The sequence below is a fragment of the Haliaeetus leucocephalus genome, unplaced genomic scaffold, assembly GCF_000737465.1.
Source record: "Haliaeetus leucocephalus isolate CR32 unplaced genomic scaffold, Haliaeetus_leucocephalus-4.0 Scaffold848, whole genome shotgun sequence".
Classification (NCBI taxonomy): Eukaryota; Metazoa; Chordata; class Aves; order Accipitriformes; family Accipitridae; genus Haliaeetus; species Haliaeetus leucocephalus.
In genome coordinates, this window is record NW_010973284.1 from 3,584,405 (window position 1) to 3,607,846 (window position 23,442).

The 23,442-nt window shown below is 50.4% G+C and overlaps 2 protein-coding genes across 3 annotated transcripts in view; both read left to right on the forward strand.

Annotated features, from left to right (window-relative positions):
* Nucleotides 1–11,755, forward strand: part of LOC104840998 (NADH-cytochrome b5 reductase-like) — a 12,054-nt gene extending 299 nt beyond the window's left edge. Inside the window, exons 1-7 of one of the 2 annotated variants that reach the window (XM_010582337.1) lie at nucleotides 72–1,107; nucleotides 1,251–1,430; nucleotides 2,350–2,498; nucleotides 3,704–3,791; nucleotides 6,936–7,040; nucleotides 8,729–8,932; nucleotides 10,596–11,755. In XM_010582337.1, the coding sequence (XP_010580639.1) occupies nucleotides 1,075–1,107; nucleotides 1,251–1,430; nucleotides 2,350–2,498; nucleotides 3,704–3,791; nucleotides 6,936–7,040; nucleotides 8,729–8,932; nucleotides 10,596–10,799 (963 nt within the window). In that variant the 5' untranslated portion in view covers nucleotides 72–1,074 and the 3' untranslated portion in view covers nucleotides 10,800–11,755. Of the gene's footprint in view, nucleotides 1–71; nucleotides 1,108–1,250; nucleotides 1,431–2,349; nucleotides 2,499–3,703; nucleotides 3,792–6,935; nucleotides 7,041–8,728; nucleotides 8,933–10,595 lie in introns of those variants that run through there. The other variant, XM_010582338.1, reaches the window with a different exon arrangement.
* A 3,511-nt stretch (nucleotides 11,756–15,266) lies between these two features.
* Nucleotides 15,267–22,987, forward strand: CDCP2 (CUB domain containing protein 2). The gene is made up of 7 exons (XM_010582339.1): nucleotides 15,267–15,322; nucleotides 15,977–16,110; nucleotides 17,905–18,252; nucleotides 18,333–18,677; nucleotides 19,176–19,529; nucleotides 22,267–22,445; nucleotides 22,649–22,987. The coding sequence occupies exons 2-7, from the start codon at nucleotides 16,035–16,037 to the stop codon at nucleotides 22,961–22,963; spliced, it is 1,617 nt and encodes a 538-aa protein (XP_010580641.1). The 5' UTR covers nucleotides 15,267–15,322; nucleotides 15,977–16,034; the 3' UTR covers nucleotides 22,964–22,987.
* Nucleotides 22,988–23,442: the final 455 nt, after the last annotated feature.

Below are 23,442 nucleotides of genomic sequence, written 5' to 3' on the forward strand. Positions count from 1 at the left end.
CCGGGGCCTGCAGACCGGCTGTGTGGGGCCGGGGTCCTGAGGGGCCGGGGCCGCTCTGCCCGTGGGGCGGTGTGCCCAAGCCCCCGGGCACGCAGAGTAAGTGCTCGAAACTCTATAAAATGTGGCCAGCCCCGAGCCTGGGGGCTCCGGGCTCCAGCCGCGGCCTGGTTGGGGTGCCCCTCTTGGTAGCCCGTGGAGGAGCTGTGGGTGCTGAGGGCCCCCCCGAGCTGCTCAGGGGGCACGGCACCGGTGGCCGCTGTGGAAGGCAGGACCACTTGCCTTTTGGTTCTCTCTTCTTCCCCCGTAACGTTAGAATAAGCGTATTTGTGTTTCAGGGTGAAGGTCAGGTAATTAATTCACCTTGAAAATGAAGCTGCTCTAAGTGCTAAGTGTTCTCTTCCTCAGCCTCGTCACCCGTGGCTTTATAATTTCCTCTGGACCTTCTCTCGTTTAAATGATAACAGATACAAATGTATTGGGAACAACGTTAAACCAGGCATTGTGTAAAAATAGCAGAGTCCCTGAGAGGTCTGCATCGTGATTTCGGTTGAGGAGCATTCGGTAGGTACAGCTCTCTCTGAAGCGAGGGTAGCAGTAAGGGATAAAAGTCACACTGCCAGTGCTTCTTGCCCTTTCCTACATGTCTGCGTTTTAGAGCCAGACTCAAATCTGCTCATAACCAAAGTGTTCGTTTGCTTGCCTGTGACTTCACCACGTTTGCCTCTAGTCTCTTGGCCCTAAACCCCACTTCTAGTTCACTGTCCTCCCCCCATTTTAAAGCTGTGCTCTGGCAGGCCACATCTTGGTGGTTGGGGTTCGTTACCTGTTCTTACAGACCAAGCTGCGGATTTTTAAGATGTTTCTGCTCCGGGTGACCAAGCCACTCTTGTGTAGGAAATCGCCACGGCAGAACGAGCAGGAGTAAGGGTGTGCCTGCTGCTGCTGGAGGTTGCTTTGGCTGGGACGCAGAGCCTGAGGTTGGGCTGGAATCTGCTGTGCAGCTCTTGGCCGGTGGCTGTGATGTCTGGCGTTCCCACACCAGATAAGGCAGAGGCGGCGAGCACTTGAGCGAAAATGGAGCGTTGCAGGCACCAGATCGGCTCACAGGTTTTCGGTTTTCTGAGTCCCTGAGACAATCATGCAAGATGCTCGAGAGAGATTTTCTCAGTCCTTCTCCAAATAATGCTCGGCTGATGAGCACGTGCCCCTCTTCATCGTGCTGTTTTTGATGCAGGGCTTGTGTTTTGCAGACAATGAGTGGAAATGAGCACGACTGGCTGGCTCTCAAACCCCAGGAACCTTCCCCATCCCAGTGCTGTGGCAGCGGCTGCAAACCCTGCATCTATGATGTGTATGAGAAGGAGCTTGCACAATGGGAGAGGGCCAAAGCAAAGCAAGACAAAAGCCTCCTCATGGAAAAGAAGGAGCAGGTCAATTTATCTTCATCACATCCTAGAGCCTGTGCTTTGATCGTACTTGTTAGTGTGTGGGGTTGTGGTGATGGGCGAGGGATGCAGCAATAGATTAAAGCAGTGCCTTAAGAGAAGGCTGTAAACGCAATTCCCCAAACTCTGCCTTCACAGCCACCCTCCCCCTTGCCCGCTCTCTCCCTGCTGTAATGGGATTTTCGAGTTCGCCCTGGTGTCGCATTACAGCTCTGGGTCTGCAGTTTCTCCTTGCCGGGGTACCCCAGCCAGCCAGAGCCAGCCTCTCTGGAAAGTGGGAATGGGTGAAAGGTACAAAGAATCACAATTTTCTCTGACACTTTCCTCAGAGAAGCTCCATTTTCCTGACCTGTTTTTTAGACTCTCATTTTGAGGATGAAAAAAGCTGCATTGTGTGCGGTGGAGTAGTTGTCTTCAGAGCATAATTTTAAGCTTGTCAGTGCCCTTTTACATAAGATTTAACTATGCTGGGTCAAGCAAAAATGATCAGTGTTAAAATGGCTAGCAGTATTTCCTATTCGCAGTGGTCATCAGTAGGTTTCAAAGTTGCCCCCAAAGCAGCGCTCAGCTCTTTTAGCAGTGTTATTTCTGTTTGTTTCCAGACTTGAGAAAATTATTGCAGTGAGTCGTAATAGGATGACCTTGCAGTAAGGTGTAAAAAATGTAATTTGAAAAGGGGGGTTGGGGGGTTGGGGAATGCAAGATCCCAAAGTGCGTGCCACAGAACATGATAATGAATCAGCAGAGAGCTGAAATTTGCGCTGGGCCCCAGCATTTAATACACGTTCTTCTGGAGTCCTGAGTATCTCTGGCACTAAATGAGCACACATGTTTGCTTCCAAAGAAAAATGAAATAATAAAAGACACCATCTAACCAAGTAATTATTTATTGTTGTTCTTGCAGAGCAATAATTCAGAACTGAATCCAGATACATTTACTGCATTCAACATAAGCTCAGTGGAGCAGCTAACAGAGGACACCTACCAGTACAAATTTGAATTACCGGGAAATAGCAGTCTGCGGTTGAGTTTAGGACAACATATCGTGTTAAGGTATTGTTCTCTGTGCTAGTTAAACAGTCTGCATTATGTAACCGAATACGTAGGTTTTTGTCAATAGACAAAGGCTTCATACCAGGCAAATCATAATTTCTATACCTCCACAATGTCACAGATGAAAGAACTTGTGAGCTTGCGAGCTCTACTAATTATATGCTAAAAGCCATTCCAAAGCCGTATTTTTCTTCAGCATTATCCTTGTGTCGGTGGGTCAGAAAGAACTAGGTGTGATTAAGAAAATCCATTTGCCAAAAGAAAGACTCAAAGAATGGATGTTACAACAGATGATTTACTCCAGCATGTTGGAATGAAGACAATGAGCTGCACTTACCCCAGAGCTCGGTATTTTAGGCCCTGTGTCTCGGGGTAACTCAGCACCTGGGGTGTAACCCCACAGTGTCCAGGCATTCCTGACTGATTTCTAGCAAAACAACCCTCCTGTGTAGTTTATTGCTTGCCAGAAAGGGGCCACTTGGGAAAAGTTTATGTCTTTCTCAGCCATCTGTGGTGATCATTGCCAGATAGAAAAAGTCATGTTATGATACCATTGATCTGTATCTGTTGACGTTATTTGTACGTTAACAGCTGATGTATACAGCTGGCTGGCTGCTGAAAGTACATGCTTCTCCCTTCAGCCATCTCTCATAATGCAGCAGAGGAAAAGGTTTGGTCCCTTCAATCAATTACCGCAGTCAGTAGTAAAGAGCAGGGTGGATATATTCTATGGAAAGAGAAGACTTAGAGGAAAATACAGTGTATATTGATAAGACCTCAGGTCAAGGCTGTGCCCTAGCTTTCATTATTTAGTTACCAGATGCTGTCCGAACTCAGAAAGGAAGGTAGACCCCAGCCCAAAAGGGATAGCAGACTTAACCATGAAAGCATTTTCTCTCCCCTTTGCCACTCTTACACGTTTGGCCGTTTCTCACAAAACGGCTCAAACATCCTTCCAGGGATGTGTCCAGAAGCTGAATGTGTGGTACAGCTGGGGCCACCACCAGGAAAACAAAAGGTGCATTTAGCCATTATGTTCCCCCTGGATTTTTACCTCGGGAAGGGAAATGTTCTGCATCTGTCCACAGGCTGGGCCACTGGGAAGAGGACCTGCTGCCTCCCTTGTCTCCCCAGAGAACTGCAGAAGTTTGGTAATACCAGTCAATGACCCAAGTCACAGTGGGTTCCTATATTTCTCTCCTCAGAGGAGTGGTGAATGGTTTGGAGGTCCAGCGAGCCTATACTCCGATTAGCCGAGGGAATGCAGAAGGTTACTTTGAAGTTTTAATGAAAGTAAGTAAGCCTGTACAATGTGGATTAGAGTCTAAGGTGCTGGGGACTGTTTTCTTTAGGAACCAAGCATGCTGTCAGCACTTCAAGTGAAACTCTCTCAAATCCCTCATGGACTGTTTCTGTGTTGTTCTGAAGCAGTTGAGCTTTGCTGATAAAAATTGCAGTTTTTCCCACAAAACCGAAAGCAGAGGAAGGTGGCACGCAGACAAGTGCTTTGCAGCATAAGCCCTCTTAAGTGCTTGGGAGAGCCTCTCGGGAGCCCTGTGGTCACCAGTGTGGAAAGAGGTGCCCATTTCACTTCCCCAATTTCATTTTGCCTTTTCAGTCTGTCTTTGAAATTGTACCCAGTTGTCAGCCTGGTTGAACCACTGATTTTGGGAAGTCTTTACCCAGCCATTACCCTCCCCCCTGTATTTTGCTTTAAGAACACTCCTTAGAAAAATTTTTCATTTTGTTTACAAATGTGGATGGACAGTAGGTGGCTGTTTCTGGTTTGCGGGCAGGGCTCTGGAGCTGCCTGCAGTCTGAGAGGATCCCCGTGGCCCACAGGCACAGGCTGCACCTATCGGGGTGGATGGGGTGGCAGAGCCCCATTTTGGACGAGTGTCCTGGCCCTTCTGGAGGCCACCACAAAATGCTGGTTGAGTTCAAAAGGATTTTATAGGAGAACTTGGCTGGAAATTTGTCTGAATAAAGTCTGCAGGGCCCTCATAAAAGATTACTTTGTGTGGAGGATATCGAATTGAAGAAGATTTTTCCAATACTGCATTTGAATGTCACTAGTGATTCCTCAGGGCAGACACAGACTTCAGTATAGGTGTGAAATTCAGAGTGCTGGGTACCCCAGGTGGCTTGCAGAGAATGACCACTTGTCCTCTGCCTGTCTTCCAGGATTTCACATTTTTGGAGTTTATTATGCATTATACGTTCAAACACAAACCCTGTTCTTTACAGAAGTGTACAGCTTCTATAGGACACCTGTGGGAGGGTCATTTCACCATTCTTGTGGCAATTGATGTGTAGTAGGGGAGAGAAGTGTTGCATTTGAGTTGCATTAATAGGATACATTCACAGGATGACTGTGAAATTTCATGTATACTTGCTTATTACTCACAGGTTTTGCATTTCAATAATAATAGTAATGATTGTAATGATACCTTTCCTTTATATAGAGCCTTTCATCCCAAAGGGAGCTATAGTTATTCTCTGGCAGTGACAAAAGAGGTTGGTAACACCCAGTGTAAAGCAGCCATTTTTATAACTCACTCTGTAGGTTGTGGTATATTTCACACTATTCAGACAATTGTGGAAAGTACTATATTATTATTATTACTATGCAATCCAAGCACTGTTCAAACCCTTCTGTCTCCTGTTACTATAGCATTGCATTTGTGATACTACAGTTAAGAGTGAGGGAGTTGCCATTTACAGAGCATAACCCTCTTTTTGAGTGATTTTATAATGTTAGGGTTTCTCTCCATGTAAAACTGGGTGTAGAAGTTTTCCCCCAGGAAATAATTTTTTTTTTCTTTTTATTTAGAAAAATACATTTTAAACCCATGCAATCACTTCTCACTTCAATTTTTGGAAATAATTTTGGTGAAGGAAGGATTGGTTTAGTTTCTATTACCCTGGTCCATTGGGAATAGGCAGCAAATGGGGCTGACTTTTGTGCTCTTGCCTTGCGTTTCTATATGTATTTGAAGAAGGTAGGTATAAAATACTGCACCTTTGATGGAACTGCACACTCTTTGCCTGAGACTTAGTACCTGCCCAGAGCCCTCTGAATGTAAAATGTTTCTGACAGTAACTCAGAGCCTGGATGTGTGTGTATGTTATACATTTACCTTTTGAATGTAACAACTGGTGCTAATAGTTCTTAATACTTCAGGTATCTTGTTCAAGTGAGGCTGTTAGGAGGGGAGGAGCATCTGTGTTCTTTATTAGCTAACACTGCAAGCACAAGCACATGCTCGCTCACTCACTTTTTCTTTGTGGTTCACCAATTTTGTTTGCCTGCAGTGCAGCTTGGTGGCCAGCCAAGGCACTGGGGTGTGGAGCTGGGCTTCTGTCCAATGCGCATGCAGAAAATACCCCAAAATACGCTTCCTTCATATGGGCTGGAGTCTTCGAAGACTTAAATCACATCTTATCTTTTTGACCTCTGGTTGTGTCGCTCCTCGTCAGACTTATCAGTGGCATTGGTCTGTGCGAGACCAGTTGTCTGCCGCAGCTGTTGGGCTTGCCTGCTCTTGCTGTTTGGACCAGCCCTTGTTCTCCAGCCAGATCCCATACGCTGTGGCCGTTCTTCTGTGCACGTCTGTTCTCATTAACCATAAAGTGGTCTTACATATAGGACATACATATAGCACATAGCAACAAGACTGCTTGGATGAGCCCTTCATTTTCCAGCCTCTCTTTGCTTCTCTGTTTCTAGCAAGCACCAACCCTTTCTCATCAGTCATGAGTGAGGTTAGCATTCCTGCAGGCAAAAGCCTAGATAATATGGTTTGTGCCTGGTAGAAAGTAAGGCAGTTTTTTGCTAATGTTTTTCTTCTATGAGGCCCACATTAGCATATTTTTTTGAAAACGTGAAGGCATCCCTTAGCATCCAGATGATCTGTTCTGAAAACAAGAGTTTTATAAATGAGAGACCTGACTTCGGGTCACTAATTGTATCAACACAGCATCTGAGAGACTGAAATAAAGCAAGAGCTATGCAGTGTTTATATAACTATCAGTACCCAGAGGGCATTTCCAGACCCCATACCCTGAGATTTGGAGAACACTTGAAGGCTTGGACTGTGCTTTGCATTCAAGACACTCTTCTCTGTGTGCTTTGTAAGCAAGAACTCTGATAAGCTTTTTCCAGTTTTGGAAATTCAGACTGCATGAGAGTGGGTTGTGTTTACTTTATAGTCAAGCTGGAATGGATCCAATATGATTTAATTTAAATGTCTTTGTTTTGGGTATAACTTTGAGTTATTTTTCAAACAGAATGATCTTTCTTTCTTTTTAAACGCATGAAATGGTTTTTTGTCCCCTTCTTGTTTAAATGTAGATAACTTTATAATTGACTTTAAGCTGGGAAACTTTCCAACAGAGTATAATTATTCTTTTCTTTTGTGCAATGTTTTTTATTAGTGCTATGAAGCTGGGCTAATGTCACAATACATAAAAACGTGGAAAAAAGGAGACATGGTCTTTTGGCGTGGGCCGTTTGGAGGGTTCCCATATCAACCTAATAAGGTTAGTTCCCTAAGAGACACAGGATGTTTCAGCTTGTGGCAGCTAGCTTTGTTTAACACTCTAAAGGGAAGACATCAATTTGATTACTGTTTTCATTATTATTTTAGGGACTTCCTGGGTTACTGTACAGTGCTGCAGCATTAGCAGTCAAGTGGAGAAAGTACACCTTACTGAACTGCAGAATATTTAAGAAGGAAGAGGAGAGGGAGGTGGACAGGAGATTGTGGAAAATACTAGCAAGGCTCTCCATTCATCACTTGCATTAGAAGTTCCTGATGTGTTTAACAAAGTGAACTTACTTTGCACCAGCAATGAGTGTGGATCAGTTTTTGCCTTGTTTGAATGACATTGCTGTTTTGTTACTGAGCATGAGCGAAGGGGAGGTGTTGAACTTTTTCTCTCTTGGTTATTCCCTGAACTGTAGCAGCTCCAGTGAGGTGTCACATCACCCAACCACTCTGCAAATGTTGATCCCACCTGCTGATACCAGGCTTGCTGCAAAGAAAGGCAGATCCAGTTTCAGGGGAAGGCTTCTCACATACTAATTTGGTTACTTAATTCTGACCTTTCAAATGAGGAGCAAAATTGAAACACTCGTCATTAAGATCTCAAGGCCTTGGTTTTTTCTTCTTCTTTTTCCCCATCAAAAATAAGGCTGTAAAATCCCAGTGGCTGAGCTCCATGCAGACCAATTGTGTTCTGCCTCCTGAAATACTCTCCCTGCTGTTTCAGGCTACTGTTCCCTTCTCTTCTTAAAAGCTTCCAGATAATCATTTGGGACAGAACGTGGCAGTCATGCCTAGAAGTGGCTGCGTTCAGGGGCTGTCTGGGTGATCCATATACATGCAGTTTGCAAAGCACCTGAGCAATCTTTGAAACAACTTGCTGTAGAAGAGCTGCTTATTATTTAGGAATTATAACAAAGGTCTCAAATACTAGTTTCATAGTCAAATTTTCTTTTATCTCTATTTGCTGCCAATAGAATAGGATTCAGATTCAGGCAGATCAGATCCATTCACAATAAACTGCCCAGTCAAAATGGAGCACAAGCAGCCTCTGAAGGCTTAATAGGGGCTTAAGTCCCAGTTCTGGCATTCGTGCACTAGCTGGCAGCTGGGGAAAGCGCTGGGAACCTTCTGTCCTCCTACACACAGCACCTTACTGCCTGAACATCCCAATCAGTAGTAGAGTGAATGTGCCCCCTTGCAGGTGGGAAGCACTATGTGCTGCTGGTAGCTCTTTGAGAAAAGTGAGAATGCATCAGGAGGATAAGGTGGATCAGGATGGAGAAGAAACCCTTTCAGAACATTCAGGATTGCACTTTGCAGCATCCAAGAAAAACACAGGGAACTTTTCCAGTGGGAAAACAACACACAGTGGGTCAGCAAAGTGTACTGCAGAACTGAAACTGAAATATAAATTAATTGAAATCAAGGCTAAAGTTAGGATAAATTATTATCTTTGGGTAAAATCCAGTTTCGTTAGATTTGATATATAAACCTGGAAGTGCTATCTGTAATCCTTTGCAGAAAAATACATTCTGAGATTTGAATTTACCAGTTTATGACCTTCTGGTATATTGTCTGTCAAGGGACCCTTTACCAGTGTGGCAGCAAGGAGGGACTGGCCATGAGCACATCTGTTTCCAGTCACCACAGCTCATTCAAAATTCTCTGGTTTGTTGTTAGCATGGAGAACTCCTCATGCTGGCGTCTGGTACCGGCCTTGCACCAATGCTTCCCATCCTCCAGTCCATAACAGATGATGAAGAGGATGAAACTTTTGTAACTCTTGTTGGCTGCTTCCGTACCTTTGACAAAATTTATTTGAAACCTCTTCTCCAGGATCTGGCTCGATACTGGAACGTCAGAATATTTTACGTCCTAAGCCAGGTGAATGAATGGTTATGAAGCATGTTCGCGTGAGGGTTCTGTGTGCTGGATGAGCCTCTGCCTCCTCTGCTTTTCCATGAGTGTGATCTTAATTCTTTCCCAGTCATTGAGGCTATTTTGTGATCCAGTAGCTGCTGTTCTTAAATCTGCTACATATTCTCACACTGCTACCATTCCAGAGAATTTCGGGGAAGCGACCATCACTGCTTGTCCCTCTTCACCTCCTTCATAGCTGTTTGGTTGGGATAGACCCACTGATTCATAGTCACTGTTGATTATTCCCCCCCACTTCAGATGGTTGTTGCTGCACCTAAACATTTGTGCAAAGAAAACTTGCCTCTGAGAGACTCACAGCAAATAAACTCTTTCTTCTTTCCTAATACCAGTGCCTTAATCTGTCCTTATCCTCCATTCATTGCTCATGGCTAAAGCGTTCTTCTTCTAGTATGTTAGCACCAACTTCCCAGCAATTATTTTTCCCAGCTGACCCATTTTTAAACTTCTTAAAGTTGTTTCCCTCTCTGTAAAATTATTTTTTCTGCCAGATCCATGGGATGAGGGCATACCTCCCAGTGGTCTTACATTTTGAGCAGTCTTTTTCATTTCCATTTGGTCCCAAAGTTGCCTGTGTTCTGCATGGATTTGTTGGTTAAAAATTATTTCCCTCCGAAATGAGGATTCATTGCAGGGAGGATATAGAAAGAATTATTTATGTTAAGGGAATGAATCCCATTGCATTTTTAGTTTCTCAGATGAATCATTTTTTGTATCTCTCATAGTGGATCTGCCTCATACGTTATGTTCCGCATATGGCCTCGGCAAGTTGAGATTCGGTATAGGGAAAAGTACTTGTGACTTAGGCACCCCCTCAGCTGTTCTATAGGAGTGTAACTGGTAATTGTCTCTGGTGACATAGCTTAAATACCCTTTTTAGGACAGTGCTGTCTCAAGAGCATGAGGAGGTCTTGAAATTCAATCAGTGAAGGGCAAGAAACCTACCTGACCCCTGTCAACACTGTCTGCCCTGTGTGTAGATCTCTCCCTTTCTTCTCTTCTCTTAGCAGGTTTGTTGTAGTCCAGCACTGACTCGTGCATCCTCACTCTTAGGATTATATATCTGTCTGTCTCAGTATTTCACTCTGCTGCCTGTCACCACCACATGTGAGCACCTTCTGCTTCTAATTAATAGCAGTAGGGGAGTCCCCACTGGATCTAACACCACGGGATGTAACATTTCTCATGGTGTTTGGAACAGTGCTGGCTTCTTTCAGTTTTGGTCAAGGGAGGTGGGACTGAAAGAGACTTGGGAATGGGAGAGGCAATAGAGAGGAACAGACTTGGGATTTAGCACTTGGGAATAGAAAAGGCACGGTGGGAAGTGGTTCTCAAAGGAGAAGGTTCTGCTGCATTTATTAGTGATAGTTACGCTCTGGTTTTGTTGAGTCTGCTCTGAGTGAGTAGCTAGGTCTCTCGTGACAGGTGAAGATTTGGTCTGGGCTATGGAAGAGGAACGTAGCTCTTGAGATGGGTCAGTTCTACCCAGATGGAGTCACAAGGGTGACAAACGTCCTGTGCAGCACTCGGAGGGGAAGAGGGAGATTCGGCTGTAAGCAATCAATTGTCCTTTTTAACATGGCATACTGCAAACCTTTTGTCTTTTCAGGAAACTTCGCTGGAAAAACTTCCTTGGAGCTATCAGGAAAACACATACACTGGTCGTCTCAATGAAGACTTGATGAAGACAATAATAAATTCCTGTCGACGAAGGCCATTTGTATTGATCTGTGGCTCTTCTGCATTCAATGAAGATATGAGAAGATACTTGAAAGCTGCAGGAATCGAAGAAAATTCCTGTTTTGTCTTTTAGGAGGATATTCCTGACCTAAGGAACTTTAGGCCGAGCCTTGGACATCCTTGTTTCTCTGCAGACATTGCTCAAATTCAGTCATCTCAATCGACTGAGTTCCTTCTGCATGTACTTTCGTAGGCCTTTGGATTTGTCCAAAGGACAAATATTTGTCTCCAGTATGATTCTCACTCTTGAGTGTTTTAAGGAGCAGGTGCCATTCCAGAGTGGCTGCCTCATGGTGTGCTACCTGCACCTCGTGGAACAGCATGGTAATTTTAATGGAAGTCTTCAAGTGCAATTTTAAGAGAGAGATCACCTAAGGGTACTAAAAAGCATCCAAGTACGCAGCTCTGCTGTAATATGAAGACCAGTGATTGCTTTGCAATCCCCGTTAGTCTGCAGTGGTATTGTGCCCTGTTGGGAGAGACTTAGTCCTTAGGAAGAAGACTGCCTGGCCAAGGGAGCAGCAGAGCACTGGCCCAACACTCTGGAGTCCATAGAGTTCATTTCGGTTGTGTCATTATCTTGCTGGGTGATGCCAGGCAAGTCCCTTCAACCTCTCTGTGCCTCAGTTGCCCCGTTATACACTAATACAGAGAAGGCAGCACTGATCTCCAAAAAGAGCCTTTGCAATCATATACAGAAGAACTATACATAAGGATGGAATTATATGTGATGCCCAGTGAGGTCTTAGGCAGGCTGTCCTCCTGCCCTAGCACAGCCTGCATTATCTACCCTGGTCCTTAACCCTTGTAATGCTGCCTGGGGAGAGAAAGAGCATGTCCTAAAACTGAGAGAAAGCAACCGGGTTGTAGCTGCTGTCTGTTGAGGAGGATGGTTGTTTGCTTTCCATGTCCCCTAAGTGTTGTGTAATAGCTGTGGTTCATTAAATTGAACCTCTTTTCAAATAAACAGCTGCTGCTTTTTGTCAAAGGACTCTCTCAGGTGCCCAGGGGCATGCCCTAAGCATACAAGAACACCACCTGAGGGGTGAAAGCTTCACGGGGCTTTGCTGGGGTGCTCTCCCACGGGGCAGGAGGCAGAGCCAAGGGCCTGCCCTGGGGGCTGGCAGCCCTGCAGCTGCGCTGGTACGGCACCCAGCCAGGGCACCCCAGCCCCTTCCTCCTCTTTCAGTCCACGATGCTGCTGCCTTTCCTCTGAGGTATCTGCTGTCCACTCTTTTACCTTCTTAGACCACTGTGTTTACTAACCACACCTGGAAATACAGCCTTTCTGCACACCTTTGTGTTTTTCTGTTCATTCCCAGTTCATCCTGTGTTGGGGTTTCCCAGGCTGTGACAGATGATGTTGCATTATTATTCATGCCTTATTTTTTACCTATATCAAATAGTACAACTTACACAAAGGAGATGCAGTTAAAGAGTTACTCAAAATAAGCAGTGTGCACTAAAATGGTGGCTCTGATTCATATGTTGGGAGGAAGCGTAGGTTCTCCTCGCATGACTGAGATTTATCTCCAGTTAACCAAATGCCTGGAATTAATCTTGCGTAACTGCAGCTTTTGTGTTAACTTCATCAGAGCAAGGGCTGACAAGAAAGCCATCTTTGTAACCCAAAATAGGGTTCTGGCTTTTAACGCAGAGAGATCCAGGGAAGTTGTCCATGGTAGGTCCAAGGCAAGCTCTCGACTCCCATCCAAATTCTGCTTCAGCTGCCATAAGCTACTGTGTAGTGGAGGTGTTTCTGCACAGCATGGGGCGGATAAAATAAGGAGTTGCTTTCACCGGTTGCTCTCCCGACTCGGGCCTTAGCTGGGAACACAGAGCAAATATTTTTCTCAAATATTACGTATTCTGAAAACCTTACTTGCGTACCTCTTGCTTTAAATATTCTGCCTTTCTAAGATTTTGCTAAAAATCCACCCAACCTTTTTGCAAAGGCCTGAAGTAAAACTTCACGCTCGCTTCGTAAAAGCGACGACTTTCTGCGTGAAAGCTGGGACTGTTCCTTTAAACGCAACCCCAATATGTCTGGGTATTTCAGCACATATGGGCCACCATGGTTAAACCCTACCCAGCTGGTCTGGCCGTTCTGCCGCGAAGCCTCCCGTCTTTGTTCATGGCTAAAAGGGAGGGTGGTGAGAGACGGAGCAGGCTGTGAATCCTGCAAAGGCAGGCTGCAGGCAGAGCGGGAGGAGGTGACACACGCCGAGCCGGCAGCCCAGCTCGCCACGCCGGAGGGGACAGGGGGTCTTTGCGAGACATTCTTCGTGGGGGAGACGATGTCCTTGGAAGTATGAACTCGAAGGGGCCTTTAAACCACCCGTGGGCACTTTGTTCTCTATTTTCTGCCCTTGTCTCCCTTCCCCCTCCCACCTTTTGTCATTTCTCAGGCTGGCTCTCACACAAGTCCCCTCTTCCCAGCCCGTCCCCCGTGGGGACAGCCCCTTTCAGAGGCTTGCGTGGCACTCCTGCAAAGGCAGGGATGTGGGATGGAAAGGCTTTCAGGCAGGATTTTCCCTACTGAGGGAAGAGGAGAGGTTTCCTTCCCTTTGGAGGCTCGGGAACTACCCCACGGTGGCAGCTTCATAGAGAAATGGTGGTGATGCTGTCGATTATTGGGGGGATCTGTGGAGCTGGAGGTGTGTGAGCTGCCTGCAGTGGTGGGCGGCTGCCGCCAGGCCAGGGCAGGGGCTCGTACCCTGGGGCAGGGGGGATGGCAAGATGCTCCGGTGCTCAGCTCTCGCTGCCTGTGTGGCCAGGGAGAGGGGCTTCGCTTCGCTTTCTTTCTTCCTCATGTGCAGTCTAAGTACCTTCTTAATTTCATCTCATTACTTCCTGCCTAAATAATTCCCGTTTCTCCTGGGGACTGTATTTAAACCTTTGATCTTCTCTGAAGTCTCACAGTCCTGATCACATCCTTTCTACTTAAATGAATCAAATGCCTGTTTGACTCATGATTTATAAATTTGCCCGCAGAGGAATAGAGGCAGCCCCGATACAGCACACCTCGAAATCACCCACCGTGTCTCTGGTGAGAGCCAGAGCGCCCTGGGCTGATCCAGAGCACCTCCGGCCGGACCTCCGTGCGGAATGACCTGTCCGTCTCCTCTGCCTGCTCCCTGCCGCATCTCATCCCTCCCCGCTTCCCTCCGCTCTCCCGCCCGGCTCTGCCTGCTGACAAGCAGCGTTGCCTGGGCTCGGGCCCAGCCGGGGAATGGCCATCCCCAGGTCAGGAGAGGGTGAATGTGCCGGCGGTTGATGGATGCCGTCTCCTGGGAGGGGGACACAGCTGCCGTGCTGCACAGGCCTGTCTCCCCCCCGGTCTCCTGGGGGTATCGCTGATGGAGAGCGCAGCTGGAGGGATGGAGAAGAGCGGCCGCGTAGGTACCGGTGTCCCAGACGCTGGCTCCGTGCTGGGATGTGCCTCGGCGGTGGAAGGGCTGGAGGACGGTGGGTGTTGCCAGAGACAGATGCGGCAAGGATGAACGTGTTGCTCCGCCACGCAGCAATGGAGAAGCCGGGGAGCGCGTTGTCCCCGAGCCCCGGGGATCGTGGCAGGGAGGGCTGAGCCAGAGCCATGGGTATGGAAGTACCTAGGAGATGCTCCTGCACCGCGGGCTGTGGTGCCAGGCCTCTCCTGCCTCTTTGCTGTGGTTGCTGGCCCCGCAAGTGTTGTAACAAGGCACAGGGACAGACCTCCTCTCCCAGCCCATTAGGGAAGCAGCTAATTAAGCTCTGCAATGTCCCTGGGAGGTCGGTAGATGTGCCAGCATCACAGCCATCTCCCAGAGCTTGCACCGGCGCAGGATCTCTGCGCTGTGCCCCAGGACAGGGAGGGCTGCCTTGCATCTCCTCGTTCGAACGTGCACTTATTCCTGGTGCTCGTGGGGTGACACGGTGCCCAGTGCCCCAGGACAGACACCCTGATGTCCCCCACCTCAGCTGGGCTCAGGACGGAGGGCTCCTGGCTGGGATGCCCCAATGTTCCTACCGGCCCTCGGCATGGCTCCAGTGAGGCCAGGCAGTGGGGAGAGAGCCCGTACAAATATTATTGTTACTATTACCCATAACTATATGCAGGCACTTAACGACCTTGGCATGGTGCATTTCCTGGGGATTCATGACCAGTTGGCGTTAATGGTCCTTAGCTGCACCTCGGGCCATCAGCTCCTCCCAGCCCATCGTTAATCCACAGGAAAAGTCTGAGGCATCGATCCTCATTGCTTAATTAATAAATGCAACTTGCCTCCCCGCCTGAGATTTAGAGATACTCGCTGCTTCTTTCCCCGCTGCTTTGAAGGTGACTTTTTTAGCACAGATCCCTCATGCCAGGAGGCCCTTGTGGGTTTTTGTTTCCTGGCATTCATCTGGGTGTGGGCTATGGCAGCAGGAAAGAGTTTGCTCTCCTGGGCGGGAGGGAAGGAACGGAACCACTGCTGGGCTCGGGGTTTCTCCAGCTAATGTGGCACAGCACGAGGAGCACATCTTTCCCACGGAACGCAAAGCCTTGATTACCTTCAGCCAAGTGCATCCAAGAGCCCGGGCAAGAAGAAGCATGAGCCAGCATGGAAGAACATGGTAATTCTCCAAGGCCTTAGCAGGTTCTATAATAATCGATGTATTTTGCCCGTGAGTCACAATTCATCTCTAATCTTCCTCGGGGGAGGTGGGATTTGCTATCTTTAGTGCTCGTGACTGCTGCTTTCCCGGGCTGAGCATCCCGCTGAGCCTGGGCACTCGCTGCAGGGATGCTGACCTCGCAGCCGATGTGGAGACGTTGCTGCGTTTAAATCCCATTCCGTTTCTCTAGCCTTTACCACCGGTTGGCTTTGTGCAGTGGGTGCCGCAGTATAAATCACGTTAATTCCTGAGGTGCTTTTCCGCGGTAAGTCTGAAATTCCCATTTTGGTTCACTGGCTTGCCTGGCGAACTAAATTATTTTCATAGCCCCTTAAGGGCATATTGTCAGCCCAGACTTACTGCCGTTATACACCATATCTGAAACATTAATATCTCTTCTAAATATAGTGTATTGACAAGGTATCTGGTATAGTGTAAATCCTTGGGACATTTGATCCAGATCATTAAAACTGAGTGAAGGAAGGGAGGAATAGATCAAGTTACCTTGCCGCTCTTAATTCAAACAAGCGATGAATTATTCATTCCGCTATTAATTCTACAGTCCTCCCGCTTTTTATTTATTTCTCTCTTTATTTATTTTTTTCCTCCCAGATAGACAGCTCCAAAAGGATGCTCGGGCGCTGGTGAGGGGAGATTTGCCTGCCGGAGGATGGGGTGCACGGGGGCAGGCTGCCTGGCAGCGCTGGCCCTGCTGTGCAGGGTTCTCGGGGATGCTCCCAGCAGAGGTAAGAGCCCAGTCCCAGCTCCCAGTGGGGACCTCGGGGCCGATGGGCATCCGTGGTCCCCAGGCAGGAGAGGGCTGTTCGCGAGTGCTGCAGCGGCTCTGGGGTGCGAGCGGGTCCCAGCTCTCAGCCCATGCAAGGAGAGCAGCTCGCTCAGGCCGGGAAACACCCGGCTTGGCCTGGGGAAAGGAGCCGGGATCTGCGGTCACCGTGTGCGGCGGCAAGTGCGGGACACCGCTCTCTGCTTGATTTTCTGCTTCACTCTTATGTTACTGAAGATTGCAGGTAGGGGTTGTCCTGTTGTGGTGTACAGGTGCTTTGCTGAAGGGTTTGTTAACTTCTGGAGATGCACATGCTTATATAAATATATATATATATATACACACACATATACATTTATATGTGAATGTATGTATGTTGCTGTGCATGTAATAAACCCCTCACCTTACCTGGATAAAACAACCCCCAGGACACAGGGCAGGGCAGACAACACAGTAATTGGGGGGCAAGGTGGGCCAGGTCAGCCCAGTAACCCAGCTAACGAGCAGTACCCCTCCCCAAAACCGGCAGGGCCTTTCTCACAAAAGGGCTGTGTCAGAAATCAAAACCCATCCCTGGCCTCGGTGTGGGTGCTCCTGAGGGGCAGATGGCCACCCCGCTGCCCGGTGCTGCCTGCACCCACGTGCCCTTTCTGGAGCACCCCAAGGCTCCCAGCCATTCATCCATCAAGCTGCCTGCACCGTGACCACTCACCCCTCCCGTGGGCTCCCCTCTTGGATATTTATTTCAAAAACGTTATTCCTTTAGTACCAGCCCCATATCACTTTATTGCCTATCCCTGGTAATTAGCAAGGCGATTTTAGATCTGGCCAGCTTTGCTGCTTGTGGAAAAACACATACACACACACTCCCCTCCCCTTACCCATTTGCTGTGGTGCTGCATCACATGCATCCGCAGGAGCCCCCCCCCCCGCCTCGCCAGGAGGTCACTGCACCAACGAGCGTGATGAAAAGCAATGCGCGCTGGCTGACTATTGATTTGCAATATACTTGGCCCAGATTGATGGCGGCGAGCGCCCAGCCTTGCTTGGGAACCCGCATGTGTCCCCTGGAGGCTACACAGGGTCTGCGTCCCTCCCAGACATGATGTATGTGCCCGCTATATCAGCCCCTTCACCCCAATCCTAATCAGACCCCGGGGCAGGTGGCAGCCGCCCCCCACCCCCCCGCCTTATTTTATAATAACCATGTCTCAGTATAAAGATTTCATTAGAAAATCGATCCCTACATGCATAACTCATTGTTAAGCGCATCGAGCCCTTCACCCCTTTTTCTCCCAGCTTGAATTCGCTGATACCGCCATTATATGGAGGGAGCATTGTCAGTGGGAGGCACAAAGCTGAAGGGCTGGGCAGCCGGGGCACCGGCAAGGCTGGAACCACCGAGCCTTTAAAACTCACTCCCTACTTTCTTTTTCCCAGCAAGAAACGGATGGGGATGCTGTGTCGTCACCGGCAGGACCAGCTCACGGGCGCGGACGAGCCCTGCTGCAGCCACGCCGCAGGGCAGCACAGGGGCAGTGGGAGGAGAAGGGGGATACGTGGAGGGATGAAAGGTGATGGGGGGGACATGTGTCCTCCAGGGAGAAGGGGTGGCTGAGCCCAGCGGAGCTCTGCAGGGCACTGGTGTTTTGATAGCGCCAGTGGGGGGATGGAGCCGGTGCTGTACACCCCGACTCCATCCTATTAGGCTTCCCCTGGAAAAGGGGACATCACATCCACTGCTGTGTTCCCCCAGGCATCAAATGTGGGGGGGTGCTTTCAGCGCCCTACGGCAATTTCTCCAGCCCCAACTTCCCAGGGCGGTACCCCTACGAGACGGAGTGCACGTGGCTGATCGTGGTGGCCGAGGGCTCCTCCGTCCTGCTCTCCTTCAGCCACTTTGAGCTGGAGTACCATGCCGCCTGCGCCTATGACTACCTCCAGGTCTACAACGGGGCTGCCCGGGACCAGGGCAACCTCCTGGGCACGTTCTGCGGCCGCAGCCCCCCGCCACCCTTCTCCTCCGCCTGGCACGTCATGGCCGTCCTCTTCCGCTCCGACCGCCACGTGGCCAAGCGCGGCTTCGCTGCTGCCTACCGGAAAGGTAGCGGGGAGGGATGGCGGTGGCAGAGCATCCATCCATCCATCCATCCATCCATCCTCATTATCCGTGCTTCCTCGCAGACGCCTGCGGCGGGCAGCTGACGGGGCTGTCGGGGGAGATCACCAGCCCGCGCTACCCCGAGAGCTACCCCAACAATGCCGAGTGCCGCTGGAGCATCGGGGGGGGCAGCGGTGGCGGCCCCCTCACCCTGGTGTTCACCGACTTCCAGGTGGAAGGGGGCCAGGGCTGCGGCTTCGACTACGTGGCCCTTTTCGACGGCCCCACCACCGCCGCCCCCCGCCTGGGACATTACTGCGGCAGCACCCGCCCGCCCCGCATCGTCTCCTCCGCCCCGCACCTCCTCATCCTCTTCAAGTCCGACTTCAACATCGGCGGCAGGGGCTTCAAGGCCCATTTCTACTCGGGTGCGAGGGAGTCGGGGCGGTGGGGAGGTGGGAAGGATGTGGGGACGGGTCCCCAAGGTGGTGGTGGTGGTGGTGATGCTCTCCCTCCTGCAGCAGCAAGAGGAGATGATAGCGGAGGGGAGCCCTTTGGGGAGAGCTCATGAGATGACGGTGTGAAGTGTAAACTCCCACGCAATGCAAACGGCATCCTTGTGGCTCTCCCAGGCCCCGGGCTGTCTTTCTCTTGAGCAAGAGCCATCCTTCTCCCTTGCTCATGTCATTCCCTGGGGATATGAGATTTCCCCATCTGCCCTTGTAGGACTTTGGCCACCTTGGGTGTTGCCATCTCCCCAAACTGATGGGTGTCCATAGGCCAAACACAAGGCTGGGGAGCAGTGTGGTGGAAGGCAGAGTATGCTTTAGCAATAAAACAAGCGGTCGCTCATCCGCCAGCTCATCCACACCCAGGGGGCTTCGGGTTTGCTTTCATTTTTTCCTTTCCCCTTTCTCCCTGAGCAGGGGAGTGCCAGGAGGTCTTCACTGCCATCAAAGGGAATCTCTCCAGCCCTCGGTACCCCGAGTTCTACCCAAACAACCTCAAGTGCCAGTGGAGCATCCAGCTGCCCCCGGGCTACCGGATCAAGGTCTTCTTTTTGGACATGGAGCTGGAGGGCCGGAGCAGCCTTACAGGCGGCTGTGACTACGACCACTTGGCCGCCTTTGATGGTGGCACCGAGAACGGGTCCCTGCTGGGGCGGTGGTGCGGACGGGAGAGCCTGGCGCCCGTCACCTCCCGCAGCAACCAGTTGCTGCTGGTCCTTCACACCGACCGCAACACGGCCAAGAGGGGCTTCTCCATCGCCTACGTTGGAGGTAAGGTCTCGCTTGGGTGTTCCGCAATGCTTTACTTCCATCGGGACATGCCCGAGACCACGTGATTTCTGGAAGGACCGTGCGGTGAAGATACCTGTCTGCAGGAGCAGAGCACGTGGCTCTTTAGGGATGGGGTGGAGAAGACACGGCGGGTGAGCTCCAGCTCTCGCAGAGTGCGAGGCGCACATGCTCCACGTCATGTTTAGTATTCAGGAGATGCTTTCCAGCTTCTCCTCCCCGCACCTCTGCCACTGCCATGCTCCTGCTTCTCCCTCAGGGCACGAAGCAGAGAAAACCCAGGGGGTTTTTAGGGGACCAAAGCCCCAAGGGGAGGTGACCAGCTCAAACATCACAACCCTATTCCCTGCTCCCTGGGATGCTCCAGCCCCCCCAGCACACAGCTGAGCAGGCAGACATGAACCGCATCCTCTCCTCCACTGGCAGCAGCACCAGAGGGACGGGACCCCCAGGGCACGGCGGTCCCAAATCCACCTGGCCAACCCTGCCCGGCACGTCCCCGCCACCGACGTGCCCCGTGTCCCAGCCAGTGCATCTGCAGCTGGTGGGAGGAGTGGTGTGCAACCTTCCTCATGTATTTGCCAACCTTTGCACCTCAAAAGCCAGCAAATTTATGGCATTCGTTGTATTTCAAGATAATTACATCTGAGCTGACCTGTGTGTCAGGGATGATTCAGACAGGGGCAGCCTCACCGGCGGGCTGGAGCCGGAGCAGGTCTGCTGGACTGGCGGCACAGGAGCTGGGGGTGGCTGGCCCTAGGTTTTTACGAGATTTTATCCCTCAGCAGCAAAATCGTTCTTCATTTCCAGTGTAGCAGAAGGGATCTGGGGGTATGTGGCTCTAGGAGTAAGAGATAGGATGGAGTTTTGTCCTGAGCCTCTGCAGCCTCTGGAGGGAGAAAGGTTGTACCGGACATCTAGTAGGGCTTTAGTGTGTATAGCAGGTCTGTCCCTGTCCTTGTCCTGCTTATTTCTTACTGTTTTACAGCAGTGTGCAGGGAGAGAAATCTTGGCCTCACTGTGTCTGGTCACGGAGAAACCCCATTCCCGACGGAGGAGCTTGCAGACAGATAGATGGGGTGCTAGCTGAAGAGCAGGGGGAAGCCCCATCATGGAGAGGGACGTGACTTCTCCCAGCTGCCTGAGGCTCCTGCATCCCCCGGTACATGCCGCCGGATGCGTGTTGGGGGAGGACAAAAGCTTGGACATGAAACTGAGCCTCCCTCCATAAAGCCAAGGCTGCCTGCTATGTTTGCCCAGCAATTCGGGCATCTGCTTGCAATTAGCAGCCTGCGTGGCACATCCAACCACCAGCACCCTGCCAGGAGAGCGGCTGCTCTCACCGGGAGGCACCGGCGTCTCCCCGCCACCGGCTTCCTCGGGAGCCCTCGGTGGCAAAGGGGCACCTCAGCCTCCACGGCCACATCCACATTTCTTCAGCCGTGCAAATGCTTCCCTTTCGACCTCCACATCCACAGCTCTTCAGTCATGCAGATATTTTCCTTACGGGACCACGAAAGGGCATGACTTGGGCTGGGCACGTATGATTTATGGCCATTTGAATGAAAGCCTTCACGCCAGGAGAGAGGATCCATTTTCTCCTCCTCTTGATCTAATGCACTTTAGTTATTTGGTAAATCTTCTAATGGTTTTATAATGCACTAAGTGAAGCAAAGTGACACTATTTTTTCATACTGATTGTATTGCGTCTTACCGGTTTCATAAGGCCAAGATTCAGAGGGAGCTAGAATAATTCAATAATTCATACTGCCCAAGTGGTTGGTTCAAGCTGAGCAAGAATTCAGGAAGGGGGGGCCTTCATCTCACCATCACGGGCAGCTCAACAGCAGCTCCCTCCAAGCACTGTTCACCAGCTCCCCATCAAAAATAATGTTCTGGGGGCAGTGGAGGGCTGATGATGCTTGGGACAGGACCTGGGCTGGGCCATCCATCCATCCCCAGGAGGCTGCCCTGGGGCTGGGGACCCGGCTCACCCTTCCCCAGGGACCATGTGGCAGCCGCGCAGCTGCATTGCTCCAGGGCAGACAGACGTGGGGTCCCCCCGAGATGCGTCTTCTCCATTTCGTCGCTCTAAGAGTGTCTCTTGCAGGGGTGTCGTAGCGTGCAGGGGAGCTCTGTGCCCACGGCAAGCCATCAGCAAAGCTCTCGTGGTCTAATCCTGGGCAGCAACTCAAATGTTTCGCTGGCTTTGCAGTGATGGAGAGCGGCTGCTCTCACAGGGTAAATACTTCCTTGCTTACAGCAGTGACAGCATGATGGTGTTGGCTGTAATGGCACTCGGGTGTCACTCAGAGAGCTGGGAAGGAGGATGAGGCTCAAGAGGGTTGGTGGTAGGGTCTCTCCCTGGGGCAGAAAGCAGGGCAGTGCCTGGGAGCCATCCATGCCTGACCTGGGCACGGGACAGGGCTAAAATACTGATACTGCTTTCTGCATTTCGCATGTAGCTCCTTTTTTTCCGGAGAACTCATCACGTGAGTCTTACAGCAGCAAAGCCAGCTACTGTGAGATGCATGGCAAACTCATGAGGCTGATGTCCCTGCTACTCCTGGCGTTGTCAGTCGCCTGCTTCGTGTGTGATGGGGACAGCGAGCTTTGAAAATGGCTGTGGCTCTGCACGAGAGTTCCTGCAGCCACTGCAGCCTGGCAAAAATCCCTTCCCGATGGATCTTTACATGTTCGTTGTTTTCTGTCCCGACAGTTGTGCCCATGAACGTCAGCTGCACCCGGACGGACTTCCACATCCAGATCCCCGTGCAGTCCCTGGCCCGGCTGGAGAGGAATAGGATTTATCTGGGGACCCCCTCCTGTGCAGCCCAGGTGGTTGGCAGGAACTTCAGAATACACACCAGGTTCGACACCTGTGGCACCGAATCCCAGGTAAGCAGTCAGCAAACCTTCCTTTAAAGCAAGCTGAGTAGATGGCTAGCCCTGTGCCAGTTGTACTGGTTGCAGAGAGGAATTCCCAGTCCCTCTCCCATCTTCCCAGTAGATGCTAGTCTGATTCGTGGCCAGCTGCCCTCCAAACCCCTGTGAAAACGAGTTGCACAAAGCCCCGATGAGCCACAACCCTTGTCTTGCAGAAACGCAACAATACATCCGTCATCGTCAGCACCCTCTACATCGATTTTTCAGCGGGCGACCAGGAGGACATCCACCAGTACGAGGTGCAGTGTGAGCCGAAGAAGAAGGAAGCCTCGGTGACCCTCATCGCCGGCCCTGACCCCTCCAGGCTCAGCCAGGCAGAAAACCTGGTGGATGCCCAGCAGCGGGAGGGGGGAGTGACGTACGCCCGCGAAATCAAGAGCCAGGACACCAGCGACATCGTCTTCATCAGCATCTGCATCCTGGCTGGGCTCCTCATGGTCATCGCAGTGGTGGGGCTCGTGCTTCTGTAGGATGCTGCTCCCTGAATCTGCGATGCCAGCCCTGCTCAGGGTGGAAATGCACCCCCAAAACCCACCCTCACCCCAGGTTGAGCACTAACATAGCTGCTCAAATGGAGACACAGCTCCCAGGCCCCGAAACAGAGCCTGAACGCAACCTCCACCTCCTCCCAGCGCCTGAAAAATCTGGGCAATAGGCAGCCGTTTCAACTTCCCAATTTGTTTTCCTCTGTCTCAATCTGTCCATTTGGCTCGGAAATGGAATTCTTGCGCTTCCTAACTCTTCCCGCACCTGCTTCAATTTGTTTTCCCTCTGGTGCTGCTGCTTTCAGGAAAGTAACGTTGTTTGCTGATGGCTGCAAATCATCCTGTCAATTCTTTCTAGCTGAATTCTTGAAGGTACAAACCATCCCCAAATAGAGTGATATACCAAACAAATATTTTCCATGCTCCTGCCCGTGCTTGGGGGGGGGGGGGGGGGTGGCGGCGGT